The sequence below is a fragment of the Scyliorhinus torazame genome, chromosome 14 (assembly GCF_047496885.1).
Source record: "Scyliorhinus torazame isolate Kashiwa2021f chromosome 14, sScyTor2.1, whole genome shotgun sequence".
Taxonomy (NCBI): Eukaryota; Metazoa; Chordata; class Chondrichthyes; order Carcharhiniformes; family Scyliorhinidae; genus Scyliorhinus; species Scyliorhinus torazame.
Window position 1 is genome coordinate 56,375,733 of NC_092720.1, and position 17,479 is coordinate 56,393,211.

Below are 17,479 nucleotides of genomic sequence, written 5' to 3' on the forward strand. Positions count from 1 at the left end.
TGTGGGAGAAAACGGGAGCACCTGGAGGAAACCCACGTAGACACAGGGAGAAGGTGCAGACTCTGCACAGAATGACCCAAGCTAGAAATCGAACCCAGGACCCTGGTGCGATGAAGCAACAGTGCTAACCACTGTGCTACCCACAACCAAAACCTTAATGCAGGGCAGGTACGTGGTGTTACCAAAGCATACTGCTTCAGGAATCCAAATGACGACATTGTGTTCCAGTATTTTTTTTTTAAATACTAAAGTGCCATCGGTGGTTTTGTCCTAAATTTTGGCTCTCACAAATAAGTTGGAATAGAACAAATACAGACTATACTGACTTTTAATTTATTCATCCATATTTAACCAGCAGTTTATTTGATCTTTCGTAGTCCAGTCAAACTTCCAAAGACAACATTTAGTAATTGAAATGAACTATTCAAAGTATAAACTCTTATTTTCAAAAATGTATTTTATAGTAGAAAGATCAACCAGAATGCCTGGAGATAAAAATATTTATTTTGTCAGAAAACATGAAAATAAATCACAATTGAAACAAGATTTTGAATGCTAGAAATCACAATCAGGCCAAAGGAGCAAGAACTTATTTAACTAATCAACTCCACACATGCAATGAAAAGATCACATCACAAGATAACTTCCATCAGCTGTCGAATTAGCACCTGCAGTGGGAGAATCAAACCATCAAGTCTGGATCCGTTTATGTTTAGCAATCCACATGTATTTATCGGATTGACACAGAATCTCCACACAAAACTTTGGTGTCTCATTTCTCTTTTCAAATGAAGGATCTTCAAAGTATTTCCAACATTAACTTTTTTGCTCTCTCTGATCAACTTTGTGACCTTTGCACAATAAACTGCAAAGGATTCAATAAAAATTTCAAAATGAATTTAATTACATGGCAATTTTGTGAAGCCATGGATGGTAATCAATATTTTTTTAAAAACATTTTGCTAAAATTAATCTATGTTTATACCTTTGAAAAATTAGTTCTGCCCCTCTTGCATTCTGTTGCATGTGAAGGTCCTGTAGGTCTGCCTCCACACTTCTCCCTATTCCTCGTTATGGCAGCCTAGGTCTTGTTCCCAAGCCTCCTTTAGATTTTCTGTTTTGTCTGCAGACATGGAGATAAATATGGCGCAGATATATTTGGAGATTTTCCAGAGTGTGGGCAAATAGATTAGATGGGTCAATTTGAGCTGGTGTTGATTATCACTTGGTCTCAGAAGCGAAATAGCTAGATAAGATACTGGGAGGTCTTGTCTGAGCTATCTTACTCTAAAAGGGCCTTATGCCAGCTATTTTAATCTGCTTGGTGACTACTTTGGGTGTTCACAATTGTGCCAACATGAATAGAGAACTTGGAAGAGCCCATGTTTAATGAATTATCTCTTCCTGGACTAATGGCATTCAGAGATCCCTGTTGCCCAGCTTGGAAATCTAAGAAGGGCAGGATGTTTCTGTGGGTTCACAAAGGCATTTTCAGTTCCATTCTAACCACAATTGTGTTGGAAGGCCAAATCCTAAATGCATGTCCAACAGCAGCGCCTGCAGTTTGGAAGGCTGTGTTCTACTCCACTTGGTGAGTTAAGCGCTTCAGGCAATTTCTTACCTGCCCAAACTGCTGTAACAGACTTAGAGAGGTACTATTACATATGGCCAACTATGTTCACTTTTACTGTTTGTTCTTTAAGAACTCTGTGTGTATTGACAATACCTTCTGCATTATTTAAAGAATAACTTCCTGCGTAGCAATGGTAAGGGTAAAAGTGTGTATTTTGTTGATAAATCCATGTTCCTACACACACACACACACACACACACACACACATATATATACACAGATATATTGATCTGCATTCCTCAAAATAATCCCAATTTCATAAACGTAGTCAAAAATAACAAACCATTAGTATTAATGTTTTGTAGAAATGTTAGACTAAAAGTAAAAGTATCAGACTAGGATAAAACTGTTAAAGTTTTGATTAAATCGCTCCAGCTGGCACATTATTTAGTCAAGCAAAGTTTAAAAAGTAAACAAGACTGACAATGTAAATTTACCATCCCTTACTTCTACCTAGGCAACAACCAATGCACCAACTCCAATTTATGTGACTGATGCATAAAACAATGCGTGGCTCGATTATAGTAATACAACTATTTTCTGCCCCGTTATTAAATAGCCCCTTTCCAAAACAATTAAGAACAAATTACGACTCAAACATCAGGTCTGGGACACAGTAGAAGTTTTGCATTCCACTGCAAGGTTCTTCTTTGCATTGTGAAAAATCTATCCCCCCGCAGATTGCATTACTCTGAAGCAGCTACAAAGTCCATCAGAATGCTCTTCCTTCTTAGTTTGCTTATGTACAGATTTTTTTTTGGAATGTCACAGATCTTTTATACTGCACTTACCTAAGCCCTTCTGGCCTGGGTTCTTTGCAAAGTTGAACGTGAACTGGTAAAAATCCTTAAACTTTGCTTGATCTTTTAATTCTAGTTCCAACTTTGGCAGTAGGATTTTCAGTTTTTCTATGCTGTCACACCTTAAGCAATAAGAAAAATGTTTTTAAAAAAATCAAAATATCACATGTTTCTATGCTCTCATCCATAGCCCTCACAAAACTATTAAAATTCCTTTGTCTTCCCTCTATCTTTCCATTCACAAAGCTGTAGCATCTTCATTAGGCCTCAAGATCTGATTTAAAACATACATTTTATTCATTGCTATACAATGAAAAACCAAATTAAGCAAAGGCATCCATTTACAGCTGAAGCGTCAAATGTGTATGTTTTTTTTAAATTCAAAAAGATTTGCATGCTTACCAATCACACTTCTAAAAGGATGATTCAGAATTCTGCAACTCAGAAAATGTCAGCATGTTTGTACAAAAGATGCAAATAAATGAAATTCACCGTACAATTGTGAGGGTACTACATTTGGAAGCCCTAAGTCTTTTGGATGTTACCATAAGACTACTATTGATTTCTCTATATAGTTTTGAATTTTCCAACTGTGTCTGAGGTTACGTCTGTGCATTTGGGAACTTCCGGTGGCGACATGTAGGGGAGAGGTCACACACGAGGTGGATCCCACCAAAGAACTTCATTTAAGCTCTTTTCACCCGATTTTGAGGAAATTATGGCTCAAGTTTGTTTTTATTGATGGGTTTAATATCCCACATCAAGGGGATCCGCAGTAGATACCGGACAAGGCAGCAAAAAAAGAACCAGCGTCGAATTTGGACACTTAGAGAGTCCTGTCTGGAAAGAAAATGGCGGAGGCTGCTGTGGGCGCATGGTCCACTCCACTAACTGTTGGGATCTTAGCGGTGGAGCTACAGAAATTATGGCGTGAGGTCTCGGGAGACCATGAAAAATTGATTGGCAATATCCTTGATTCGAGTGGTCTAGGCTATAATGGTGAAGGTGTGGTGTATGGAGTTGAAAGAGGTGGGGGCGGCTCTGTCTAGGCAGCATGATCTGATCACCGCCCTGGAAGGGGATACCGCATGGGTGGCAGCAGATAACAAATTATTAAGGGCCAAATCGGTCTCATAGACAGAGGTTGAGGGTGGTTGGGTTGCCGGAGGGTCTGGGGTCCTGAGCCCGACAAAGTTCATGTCACAGGCGTTGCGGACGATGGTGGGGGAGGGGGAAATGGCGACTCCTCCCGAGCTGGATCGTGCCCAGATGTTGTTGAGGCAGAAGCCCTGTGCGTTTACACAGCTTTCAGAACAAAACAAAACATTTTTGGTGGGCTAAGGATCATTGCAATTGCAGATGGGAGGGCCATGCAGAATAAAGCTGGCATTGATTTCCTTGATCTTAAAGAAAGACAAGGAACCGGCAGAGTGTGGGTCGTATCACCCTATTTTATTACTGAATGCAGATGCAAAGTTTTTGCAAAGGTCCTGGCCATGCGCTTAGAGCCCTACCTTCCAGGGGTTATATCAGAGGGGCAGACCTGTTTTACGGGTAGCCAGTTGTCGGCCAATGTTTGAGACTGCTTAATGTTGTTTTGTCTCCCTCTCCAGCCCTTGAGCCGCAGGTGATTATTTCATGCAGAAAAAGCATTTGAGAGGATGGGGTGGTTCATAGTATCACTACAGTGCAGAAGGAAGTCATTTGGCCCATCGAGTATGCATCGATCATCTGAAAGAGCGGCCTACCTAGGCTCACACCCAGTAACCCCACCTCACCTTTTGGATACAAAGGGACAATTTATCATGGTCAATCCACCTAACTTGCACATCGTTGGACTGTGGGAGGAAACCGGAGCACCCGGAGGAAATCTACAGACACGGGGAGAATGTACAGACGCCACACAGACAGTGACCCAAGGCTGAAATTGGACCAGGGACCCTGGCGCTGTGAGGCAAGAGTGCTAACCACTACTGTGTCACCGTGCCATCCAGTGGGGTTATTTGCTTGAAATCCTCGGGAGGGTTGGCTTTGGGCCTAGATTCTAGCTTGGATTCAGCTCTTATATAGGGCCCCCATCCCAAGCGCTCATACAACTGCGTTGAGTTCAAAGTATTTCCACCTGATGAGAGGCATGAGACAGGGGTGTCCACTGTCCCCGTCATAGCGTTACGGTCATCTATGAAGTTGGGGGGGTGGAGGGAAAGAAGGAGCATAGGGTATCATTGTATGCAGACGATTTGTTATTGTTTGTGACAGACCAGCTCGGTAGTGCAGAGGAGATAATGAAGTTGCTCGGGAGGTTTAGCTCCTTCTCTGGGTATAAACTGAACTTGGGCAAAAGCGAATGCTTTCTAATGAATCTCCCAGGATGGGGAGCCAAGGCGGAGGTTGCCCTTTCACCTGGCCAGGTCCAGCTTTTGTTATCTGGCAATCCGGGTGGCCCGAGGCTTGGCTTCGCTCTATAAACTGAGTTTTGGTGGTGAAGGTTGACCTGGTAGGAAAACATCCTGCTGACCTTGGCAGGTAGGGTTCAGTCGGTAAAATAAATATCCTCCCATGGTTTCGGTTTTTGTTTCAGTGCCTTCCAATTTTCCTCCCTAAAACTTTCTTTGTGAAAGTCAGTAAAATGTTATCTATTTTTATTTGGGTGGGTAAGACCCCACCGGTGTTGCAGGGTGCTTTTGCAAAAGGGTAAGCAGTCGGGGGTTCTGGCTTTGCCCAATCTATTATTTTATTATTGGGTGGCAGATACGGAGAGGGTGCGGTGATGGTAGCGGGGGAACGGATGGAGGGAGGTGGCTGCAGAGGCTCTAGTTTGGGGGCCTTAGTTATAATAACAATAACAATCTTAATTATTGTCACAAGTAGACTTACATATCACTGCAATGAAGTTACAGTGAAAAACCCCTAGTCGCCACACTCCGGCGCATGTTCGGGTACACTGAGGGAGAATTCAGAATGCATGATGCCACCACAAAACAAATCTACTCCTCTTCCCCCCCCCCCCCCCGCCCCCCCCCCCCCCCGCTTTTAATTTGTCTGTTACAGTAAAAGTCTTAAAACTTGAAATCTTGTCATGTGATCTTTTCAGTCCATCACTGGAAGTTCAAATTTATTTTTAAAAGTTATCAGTCTTTACAGTGATTGTAACAATTTACACACTTTCATTAAGAAAGCAGCTGCACTGGCAATTTTCAACCACATCTACACATTTCAAAGTTTGTCATACGGCACACCATGGACTCTAAAATTCCTCTTCCTACACACGAATCCTCATTTGCTGAGGCTCGATAAATCTTCCTTACGCAGACACATGAAAAAGATCTCAGGCCAGCATTTTGAAAAGTTACTGATGTTTTTTTTGGACAATGCAATACTGGCACCTATATGTTCTCAAATTCAGCAGTGGTATACAGTAAACCACGGCAGGAGCAGATGCAATGAAAAAAATAGCCATATAAAGGAGACAAACATGATTGTCCAAATATCCTCCAACCAATAGCATTCTTCCCCCTCCTCCTCTTCCCACCAACCTTGAGCACTAATTTATTAACCTGCGCACTCACTTGCATTTCCATCCCCTCCCCATGAAGACACTCTCTACACCTTAGTAGAATGTTCTTACTGGTTAACCACTGTCAAAACATAAACTATCCCCATCTTCATAGAAATCACAGAAAAATACAGTGCAGAAAAGGCTCTTCGGCCCATTGAGTCTGCACCGTTGCATGAAAGGCACCTGATCTGCCAATCCTAATCCCATTTGCCAGCACTTGGCCTATAGCCTTGAATGTTAAGATGTACCAAGTGCTCATCCAGGTACCTTTTAAGGGATGTGAGGCAACATGCCTCTACCACCCCCCCCAGGCAGTGCCTTCCAAACCATCACCACCCTCTGGGGAAAAAGGTTTCCCCTCAAATCCCCCCTGAACCTCCCACCCTGGCATTGAACTTGTGTCCCCTCATAACCGACCCATTTTATTGGCCACTGCAAATACCTCCAAAGCCATAAAAGTTGAAGATAGAAGATCGGGAGAAAGCTGAAAGTATTAAATTAATGTTTCAGGACAACGTTCCATCTTTTCTGACAGGGTCATAATTGTTCTCTCCACAGATGCTGCCTGACATGCTGGAGTATTTCCGACATCTTGTTAATATTTTACGTTTCCACAGCTGCAGTATTTTGCTTTTGTGACAACAGTTGGCCATTCAGCCCTTCTTGGGCCTGCTACACGATTCATTTTGAACATGGCTGCTCTGCATCGCTACACCACCTTCCCACCTTTGCTGCATCCATATCCCTCAATACCCTTATTTAACAAAAATAAATTTCAGACTTGACAGCAGCAATTGTCCAGGCAGTCACAGCCTTTAGGGGGAATAACATACAAATTTACACTGCCATGTATGAAAAGTGCTTCATGATTTTTCACCCGAATGTCCCCACTCTTATTTTAGGTCGTGCCACCTCCCTTACCATCAATTACTCCACTAGAGAAAATATTCCTTTCAACTCAAACAAATCCTTTTAAAACTTTAAGCACCTTGATGACAGCTCAAACACTTATACTCAAGGGAATACAAGGCAAGTTTACGAAATCAATCCTCCAAATTCAACTCTCCAATAATGGACTTTTTCCATTTGAAGATCTATGATGACATCAATGTTACTGTCATTTGGAGATCCCCTTGGCCAGGAGCAAGATTCAAACTAATGTCGAGAAAGGAGAAATTCACAGAGACTGCTAAATCTTTGCATACAGCTTTCTTTGCAGTCATCAGCAAGCATCTTTGTTTCGTCACTGACTGCTAACTCCAAGCCTGCATTTTTTTTTTTTAAACATCCAATTCAGCAGTCATTAGTCCTTCACATCTTTGGGCAACATCAACAGTGTTTAAATGTGACAGTAAAGTACAATTCCTAAACTTGGAACAGAATCCCTATTGTTCTTTTAGGCAGTGTTCAATAGGATAATGTTAATATGCATGAGGCAACAAAGACTACCAAGATTGTCAAAATTTGTTGAAACCTGGATCAATGTATTGTAATAGAGGATTAAGGGGCTTCCGGGTGCGGTGATGGCCAGCTAGGTCGCACGTTTCGGCACCTCCCGTTTGAATGGACTTTTGGGCTCTTATTGGGAGCCCCAACGGCAATTTTTGACGGCTAAACCCATTGTGCGGTGAAACAGAAGGGAATCCCCCCCCCGGATGTACATGGAGAAAGGAGATAATAGTGGCCGGATTGCAGAGGATCCTCTGGAGCAGCGGCAAGGAAGGGAAGCACGAAGCAAGATGGCGGCGGAGGGAGGCCGTTTGGTATGGGGCCCGGAACAACAAGAGTTCCTTCGGAGATATGTTGAGGAGCTAAAGAAGGAGGTGCTGGCCCCGATGCTGCAGGCGATTGAGGGGCTAAAGGAGGCACAGAAGACCCAAGAATTGGAGCTTCATGGCGTGAAAGCAAAGGCTGCCGAAAATGAGGACGAAATACAGGGCCTGGTGGTGAAGACAGAGACACACGAGGCACTGCATAAGAGGTGTATAGAGAGGCTGGAAGGCCTGGAAAATAGCTCGAGGAGGAAGAACCTAAGAGTTTTGGGTCTTCCCGAAGGTGCAGAGGGAGCGGACGTCGGGGCATATGTGAGCACGATGCTTCATTCCTTAATGGGACCGGAGGCCCCGACGGGCCCCTTGGAAGTGGAGGGAGCATATCGAGTCCTTGCGAGAAGACCGAAAGCGGGAGAAATACCTCGAGCTATAGTGGTGAGGTTTCACCGCTATAAAGACAGGGAGATGGTCCTGAGATGGGCGAAAAAGACACGGAGCTGCAGGTGGGAGAACGCGGTGATCCGCGTGTACCAGGATTGGAGTGCGGAGGTGGCGAGAAGGAGGGCGAGTTTCAATCGGGCCAAGGCGGTGCTCCATAGAAAGAAAGTTAAATTTGGTATGCTGCAGCCGGCGAGACTGTGGGTTACACATCAAGGGAAACACCACTACTTCGAGACGGCAGAAGAGGCGTGGACATTCATTGAAGAGGAGAAGCTGGACTAGACTGAAGAGAGAAAGAACTTTTGTAATAAAATAGTGGTGTGATTGCGTGGGACTGGGAATTGGAAGGGGGGGGGGGGAAATTTTATCTTTCCCCTCGATAGGGGGGGGGGGGTATGGTGAACTGTGGGCGCCGGTGGGGAAGGACAGGGGGAAGGAGAAAGGGAGCTGCGCCATTTGGGGCGGGGCCGAGTGGGAAGCGCGGGCTTTGCTCCCGCGCTATGGTAATTGTGGCGGGAAAAGGGGGCGCAGGAAGGAGGGAGCCTTACACAATGGGAGGCTGAGGATAAACGGGGGAAGCCGAGGTCAGCCAGATTTTGCTGACTTCTGGAAGCAACATGGGGGGAGCAATCACGCTAGAGGGAGATCTAGCGGGGGGGCGGGGGGGTACTGGGGGGGGGGGGGGTAACTGGGTTGCTGCTGTTAACGGGAAGGGGGAGCTGCTACGGGATGGGATGGTCGGGACGGGAGGACACCGTTGGGGGGACAAGTGGGTGCGTGGGAACCGGGTGAGGAGCTGGTCTAAAAAAGGGGATGGCTAGTCGACAAGGGGGGGGGGTAAAGAGCCCCCCAACCCGGCTGATCACGTGGAACGCGAGAGGGCTGAATGGGCCGATTAAGAGGGCAAGGGTACTTGCGCACCTAAAGAAATTAAAGGCAGATGTGGTCATGCTGCAGGAGACGCATCTGAAACTGGCGGATCAGGTCAGATTACGAAAAGGATGGGTGGGACAGGTATTTCACTCGGGCTTGGATGCGAAAAATAGAGGGGTGGCAATATTAGTGGGGAAACGGGTATTGTTTGAGGCGTGGACCATAGTGGCGGACAGTGGGGGTAGATACGTGATGGTGAGTGGCAGATTGTAAGGTGAGGCGGTGGTTCTGGTGAACGTATATGCCCCGAACTGGGATAATGCCAACTTCATGAAGCGTATGCTGGGGCGTATCCCGGACCTGGAGGCGGGAAACTTGGTAATGGGGGGAGACTTCAACACGGTGCTGGATCCAGGGCTGGACCGGTCCAGGTCTAGGACCGGGAGGAGGCCGGCAGCGGCCAAGGTGCTCAAGGACTACATGGAGCAGATGGGAGGAGTGGATCCCTGGAGATTTACTAGGCCTAGGAGTAAAGAGTTCTCCTTCTTCTCCCATGTCCACAAGGTGTATACTCGGATAGACTTCTTTGTCCTGGGAAGGGCGCTGGTCCCGAAGGTGGCCGGGACGGAGTACTCGGCTATAGCCATTTCGGACCATGCCCCACATTGGGTAGATCTGGAAGTAGGAGAGGAAAAGGAACAGCACCCACTGTGGAGATTAGATATGGGATTGTTGGCGGACGAGGGTGTGTGTGTAAGGGTAAGGAGATGTATCGAAAGGTATCTGGAGATTAATAACGAAGGAGAGGTTCAGGTGGGAGTGGTCTGGGAAGCACTGAAGGCGGTGGTCAGAGGGGAACTGATTTCCATAAGGGCCCATAAGGGGAAACAAGAGAGCAAAGAGAGGGAGAGATTGTTGAGAGAAATTTTGAGGGTGGATAGGCAGTATGCGGTGGCCCCGGATGAAGGACTATACAGGGAAAGACGAAGGTTGCACACGGAATTTGATTTGTTGACCACGGGCAAGGCGGAGGCACAATGGAGGAAGGCACAGGGAGTGCAGTATGAGTACGGAGAGAAGGCGAGCCGGTTACTGGCCCAACAACTGAGGAAGAGGGGGACGGCGAGGGAAATTGGAGGGGTTAGGGACGAGGAGGGGGAGATGGAACGGGGAGCGGAGAGGGTGAACGGGGTGTTTAAGGCATTTTATGAGAGGCTGTATAAGGCTCAGCCCCCGGAAGGGAAGGAGGGAATGATGCACTTCCTAGACCAGTTGGAATTCCCGAAGGTTGAGGAGCAGGAGAGGACAGGACTGGGAGTACAGATTGAGGTGGAGGAGATGGTAAAAGGGATTGGGAGCATGCAGGCAGGGAAGGCCCCGGGACCAGATGGGTTCCCGGTGGGATTTTATAGGAAATACGTGGACCTGCTGGCCCCGCTTCTGACGAGAACCTTTAATGAGGCCAAGGAAGTCTTGGACGATGTCGGAGGCGACGATATCGCTGCTCTTGAAAAGGGACAAAGACCCGCTGCAGTGCGGGTCTTACAGGCCTATCTCCCTCCTGAATGTAGATGCCAAGCTTCTGGCCAAGGTGATGGCGACGAGGATGGAGGATTGTGTCCCGGGGGTGGTTCACGAGGATCAAACGGGGTTTGTTAAGGGGAGACAATTGAACACTAACATACGGAGGCTGTTGGGTGTGATGATGATGCCCCCGCCGGAGGGGGAGGCGGAGATAGTGGTGGTGATGGATGCAGAGAAAGCATTTGATAGAGTGGAGTGGGATTACCTGTGGGAAGTGTTGAGGAGATTTGGATTTGGAGAGGGGTTTATTGGATGGGTTCAGCTTCTATACAGGGCCCCGGTGGCAAGTGTGATTACAAATAGGCAGAGATCTGACCACTTCCGTCTATACAGAGGGACAAGACAGGGATGTCCTCTGTCCCCGTTACTGTTTGCGTTGGCAATTGAGCCACTGGCCATAGCGCTGAGAGGCTCTAGGAAGTGGAGGGGAGTATTTAGGGGAGGAGAAGAGCACCGGGTGTCACTATACGCGGATGATTTGTTGTTGTATGTCGCGGACCCAGTGGAGGGGATGCCCGAGATAATGCAGACACTCAGGGAGTTTGGGGAATTTTCAGGATATAAATTGAATATGGGGAAGAGTGGGCTGTTTGTGATGCACCCTGGGGAACAGGGCAGGGGAATAGATGATTTGCCGTTGAGGAGAGTAACAAGGGATTTTCGGTACCTAGGGATCCAGATGGCCAGGAACTGGGGAACCTTGCATAAGCTTAATTTAGTAAGATTGGTGGAGCAGATGGAAGAGGACTTTAGGAGATGGGACATGGTGCCCCTGTCACTGGCGGGTAGGGTGCAGGCGGTTAAAATGGTGGTCCTTCCACGGTTTCTTTTTGTGTTCCAGTGCCTCCCTGTGATGATTACAAAGGCCTTTTTCAAGAAAGTAGATAAGAGCATTATGAGTTTTGTGTGGGCTGGGAAGACCCCAAGAGTGAAGAGGGGGTTCCTGCAGCGTAGTAGGGATAGGGGGGGGACTGGCACTGCCGAGTTTAAGTGACTATTATTGGGCCGCCAACATATCAATGGTATGCAAGTGGATGGGGGAAGGGGAGGGAGTGGCGTGGAAAAGACTAGAGATGGCGTCCTGTAGGGGAACCAGCCTAAAAGCATTAGCGACGGCGCCTTTACCGTTCTCCCCGAAGAAATACACCACAAGTCCAGTGGTGGTGGCAACGCTGAAAATTTGGGGGCAGTGGAGACGGCATAAGGGAGTGACGGGTGCCTCGGTGAGGTCCCCGATAAGGAACAACCACAGGTTCGTCCCGGGGAAGATAGATGGGGGATTTAAAGCTTGGCAGAGAGCAGGGATTGTGAAATTGAAGGATTTGTTCCTAGGCGGGACGTTTGCGAGTCTGGGAGCACTGACAGAAAAATATGGGTTGCCACCGGGGAATGCATTTCGATATATGCAACTGAGGGCTTTTGCGAGGCAACAGGTGAGGGAATTTCCGCGGCTCCCAGCGCAAGAGATTCAGGACAGAGTGATCTCGGGGGCATGGGTGGGGGATGGTAGGGTATCAGATATATACAGAGAAATGAGACGAGGGGGTGACGATGGTGGAGGAGCTGAAGGGAAAATGGGAAGAGGAGCTAGGGGAAGAGATTGAGGAGGGGCTGTGGGCAGATGCCTTAAGTAGGGTAAACTCTTCGTCCTCATGCGCCAGGCTCAGCCTGATACAATTCAAGGTTCTACATAGGGCGCACATGACTGGAGCAAGGTTAAGTAGATTTTTTGGAGTGGAGGATAGGTGCGGGAGATGCACGGGGAGCCCCGCGAACCACACCCACATGTTTTGGTCATGCCCGGTACTGCATGGGTTCTGTGTGGGGGTGGCGAATGTGCTTTCAAGGGTGGTGGGGGTCCGGGTCGAGCCAGGCTGGGGGTTGGCGATATTTGGGGTTGCGGACGAGCCGGGAGTGCAGGAGACGAGAGAGGCTGATGTTTAGCCTTTGCGTCCCTGGTAGCCCGGCGAAGGATATTACTTATGTGGAAAGCAGCTAAACCCCCAGGCGTGGAGGCCTGGATAAATGACATGGCGGGGTTTATAAAACTGGAGCGGATAAAATACGCACTAAGAGGTTTGGCTCAAGGGTTCACCAGGCGGTGGCAACCGTTCCTCGACTATCTCGCAGAACGATAAGGGAAATGGGAAAGGTAGCAGCAGCAACCGGGGGGGGGGGGGGGGGGGGGGGGGGGGGGCATCCGGGCCCTCAGGGGTTTTGTACAGGTGTTTGTATATGAGTTATTTATATTGGTTTTTGTGACTTTATTATTTTTGACATTGGCTAGTTTTTATTTTTTGTTGCTGGCAGTTGCCGTCTAGTTAGTATATTATTTATTCTTTAAAAAAACGGTCATCATCATTATTTATATTGTTTTAAAGTTGCAAAAGGGGAAAATTTTGTACTGTCTTTGTTTGACTGAAACATTTGAATAAAATATATATTTTTTTTTTAAATAGAGGATTAAGTACCAGAGTGAATGTGGAGTCATCCTGAAGTACTCCACCCATTTCCTCTACTGGTTCAATTCATTTGGAAGCCTGCATAAATTGCACCCATTTAGTTGCATTATGAGCATCAGCAGCAGCAATTTGCTTTTATGTAGCAAAATGTCCCAAGTTGCCTGAGAAATACAAGGGCACGGTGGCAAGCACTGCTGCTTCATGGCGCTGAGGACTCGGATTCGATCCTGGCTCTGGGTCACTGTCCATGTGGAGTTTGCACATTCTCCCGTGTCTGAGTGGGTCTCACCCCTACAAATCCAAAGATGTCCAGCGTAGGTAGATTGGCCATGCTAAATTGGCCTTCAATTGGAAAAGAAGAACTAGGTACTCTAAATTTAAAAAAATGAAATACAGGAGTAAAACAGGCAAAGTCAAAAAAGAACAAACAAAGAACAAAGAAATGTACAGCACAGGAACAGGCCCTTCGGCCCTCCAAGCCCGTGCCGACCATACTGCCCGACTAAACTACAATCTTCTACACTTCCTGGGTCCGTATCCTTCTATTCCCATCCTATTCATATATTTGTCAAGATGCCCGTTAAATGTCCCTATCGTCCCTGCTTCCACTACCTCCTCCGGTAGCGAGTTCCAGGCACCCATTACCCTCTGCGTAAAAAACTTGCCTCGTACATCTACTCTAAACCTTGCCCCTCTCACCTTAAACCTATGCCCCCTAGTAATTGACCCCTCTACCCTGGGGAAAAGCCTCTGACTATCCACTCTGTCTATGCCCCTCATAATTTTGTATACCTCTATCAGGTCGCCCCTCAACCTCCTTCGTTCCAGTGAGAACAAACCAAGTTTATTCAATCGCTCCTCATAGCTTATGCCCTCCATACCAGGCAACATTCTGGTAAATCTCTTCTGCACCCTCTCTAAAGCCTCCACATCCTTCTGGTAGTGTGGCGACCAGAATTGAACACTATACTCCAAGTGTGGCCTAACTAAGGTTCTATACAGCTGCAACATGACTTGCCAATTCTTATACTCAATGCCCCGGCCAATGAAGGCAAGCATGCCGTATGCCTTCTTGACTACCTTCTCCACCTGTGTTGCCCCTTTCAATGACCTGTGGACCTGTACTCCTAGATCTCTTTGACTTTCAATACTCTTGAGGGTTCTACCATTCACTGTATATTCCCTACCTGCATTAGCCCTTCCAAAATGCATTACCTCACATTTGTCCGGATTAAACTCCATCTGCCATCTCTCCGCCCAAGTCTCCAGACAATCTAAATCCTGCTGTATCCTCAGACAGTCCTCATCGCTATCCGCAATTCCACCAACCTTTGTGTCGTCTGCAAACTTACTAATCAGACCAGTTACATTTTCCTCCAAATCATTTATATATACTACAAACAGCAAAGGTCCCAACACTGATCCCTGTGGAACACCACTGGTCACAGCCCTCCAATTAGAAAAGCATCCCTCCATTGCTACCCTCTGCCTTCTATGGCCTAGCCAGTTCTGTATCCACCTTGCCAGTTCACCCCTGATCCCGTGTGACTTCACCTTTTGTACTAGTCTACCATGAGGGACCTTGTCAAAGGCCTTACTGAAGTCCATATAGACAACATCTACTGCCCTACCTGCATCAATCATCTTAGTGACCTCCTCGAAAAACTCTATCAAGTTAGTGAGACACGACCTCCCCTTCACAAAACCGTGCTGCCTCTCACTAATACGGCCATTTGCTTCCAAATGGGAGTAGATCCTGTCTCGAAGAATTCTCTCCAGTAATTTCCCTACCACTGAAGTAAGGCTCACCGGCCTGTAGTTCCCGGGATTATCCTTGCTACCCTTCTTAAACAGAGGAACAACATTGGCTATTCTCCAGTCCTCCGGGACATCCCCTGAAGACAGCGAGGATCCAAAGATTTCTGTCAAAGATCCAAAGATTTCTGTCAAAAGATATGAGGAGAATGGAGCAAAGGTTTGGCCAAAAAGATGGCTTTTAAAGGAGGATGTTAAAGGAAGTGGTGTCCTCCATTGACGGTAATGTGCTAAGCAGACGCACATCAGGTGGCTCTCCTCCAGAACATAGCCAAATAGGCACTTTTAGTCGAAATTAGCCCGAGAATTCAGTTGTATCTCACCCACAATTAAGAAAGGGAAAGGACAGAATCATCATGCCAGCAAACGGGAGTCCAAGAGGCCGCAGAGATGGCAGAAGTGGAGGGAAAGGCCACGAGCAGTGGGTGGACGAGTCAGCGGACCCACAAGGGGTCCCCGGCCACCCTGGATAGAGGGAGACTGATGACCCGAACACCACCACCACCCCCGGAGATGGATTGAAGACATTCCTGGCAAAGGAACTGATGGTGATGAGGGAGGCAATAAAAGTGGAAATCCAGGGTCAAGGTGGCAGTGACGGAGGCGCTGGTCGTCATGCAGATGGCGATTGATGGACTGTGGAGGCGCAGGGAAAGACGATCCTCGAGCTGGAAAAGGCATCGACGGACCAGAGAGACAGGAGTGTCAAAAGGTTGGTGGCGAACCAGGGAAGCTTGAAGGGGAAAGTAGAGGACCATGAGAATAGGTCCCAATGCCTGAATATCCAGATCATGGGCCTGCCAGAAGGGATCGACGGCAGGGACCCAACTGACTATATAGTCCAAATGTTGGGTAACCTAGTCGTGAGTGGCAGCTTTCCCAATGTGCTGGGAAGCACAGATTGCTCTGACCGAAGCCCAAAGCGGGGGAATAACAAAGGGCAATAATTGTGAAACTACATTGTTATCAGGATCGTGAGAGGATCCTGCGGTGGGAAAGGCAGACGAAGGAGAGCAGCAATCCGGGTCTACCAGGACATTGGGGCAGACCTGGCAAGGCGCAGGGCTGAGTTCAACCAGGCAAAATTGAGGGGCAGCACGGTGGCGCAGTGGTTAGCACTGTTACCTCATGGCGCCGAGATCCCAGGTTCGATCCCGGCTCTGGGTCACTGTCCATGTGGAGTTTGCACATTTTCCCAGTGTTTGTGTGGGTTTTGGCCCATAACCCAAAGATGTGCAGGGTAGATGGATTGGCAACACTAAATTGCCCCTTATTTGGAAAAAATGAATTGGGTACTCTAATATTTTTTTAAAAGGCAAAATTGGTCCTCAACAGGAGTGGAGTGAGATTTGGAATGCTGTTCCCAGCCAGGCTCTGGGTCACGTTCCAAAATAAGGAACATTATTTCAACACCCTGGCAGAGGCAGAGAAGTTTGTTTGGACAAACTACCTGGACAAGGGGCAGGCAAGGCAACGCTCAGGATGAAGTAGAGGAGGAAAGAGGGGAGGAAAATGGGGAAGCATAGGGAAAAGATAGGGATGGCTCTCAGATTAGCTTTAGCAAGTAGTGTGCAGGTTGAAGTAACAAGATGGCGCCACAAGCAGCCACATTAGAAGGTTGCTAAAAAAAGGGAAATACCGAGTGCAGGGGCTCACCCACATGGCGTACACACAGCTGGTGGCCATGTTGGGTGCCCCCTGGACAAAGGGGTCCTGTCTAATGGCAAGAACGGTGACCAAGGCCATTTTGGACGGCCCCCTAACAAAGGGAAACCCCAGAGTGCAGGGGCGCGCCCACCAGGTAAGTATGGTTGATCCCGCAGGAAGGGGAGGGAGGGCGGAACTAAACCCTCCACCTGGAACGTTAGGGGACTTAACGGCCTAGTGAAAAGATCCAGTCTTCGCCAATTTGAGAAGTTTGAAAGCTGCCATAGTCTTCCCCCAAGAGACATACCTTACGGAGAATGACCGACTGCGGGTAAGGAAGGGCTGGGTGGAACAGGCGGACCATTTATGTTACAGGACGAGGGCTGGGAGGGGTAGCCATATTGATTAGTAAGAGAACGATGTTTATGGCGACAGGGACAGTCACGGACCCAGGGCGATGGTACATCATGGTCAGCTGTGTCCTGGACTCAGGAGTGTCCATGAAATGAAATGAAAATGAAATGAAAATCGCTGGTCACAAGTCGGCTTCAAATGAAGTTACTGTGAAAAGCCCCTAGTCGCCACATTCCGGCGCCTGTTCGGGGAGGCTGTTACGGGAATTGAACCGTGCTGCTGGCCTGCTTTGGTCTGCTTTAAAAGCCAGCGATTTAGCCCAGTGTGCTAAACCAGCCCCTATGGGTCCAGCAGCACGATGCTGTTCATGAAGACCAGCTCGTCAAGGAGATGGAGGCAGGAACCAACCTGCATAGCAGAGTGTAGTACCACACATTAGTCGGCACAGGCTTGGAGGGCCGAAGGGCCTGTTCCTGTGCCGTACTTTTCTTTGTTCTTTCTTCTTTGTTGTTCTTTGTATTAGGAGCACTGCACTACTC

General features: G+C 47.6%; 1 protein-coding gene and 1 long non-coding RNA gene across 3 annotated transcripts in view; one reads left to right on the top strand and one right to left on the bottom strand.

Moving 5' to 3' along the window:
• Positions 1–17,479, top strand: part of LOC140389746 (uncharacterized) — an 84,652-nt gene that overhangs the window by 19,502 nt on the left and 47,671 nt on the right. The gene's annotated exons all lie outside the window — the stretch shown is intronic.
• Positions 1–17,479, bottom strand: part of dcun1d1 (DCN1, defective in cullin neddylation 1, domain containing 1 (S. cerevisiae)) — a 125,752-nt gene that overhangs the window by 18,266 nt on the left and 90,007 nt on the right. For both annotated transcript variants that reach the window (XM_072474214.1, XM_072474213.1), the window contains one exon: positions 2,425–2,555. In XM_072474214.1, coding sequence (XP_072330315.1) covers positions 2,425–2,555 — 131 coding nt within the window. The remainder of the gene's footprint in view (positions 1–2,424; positions 2,556–17,479) is intronic.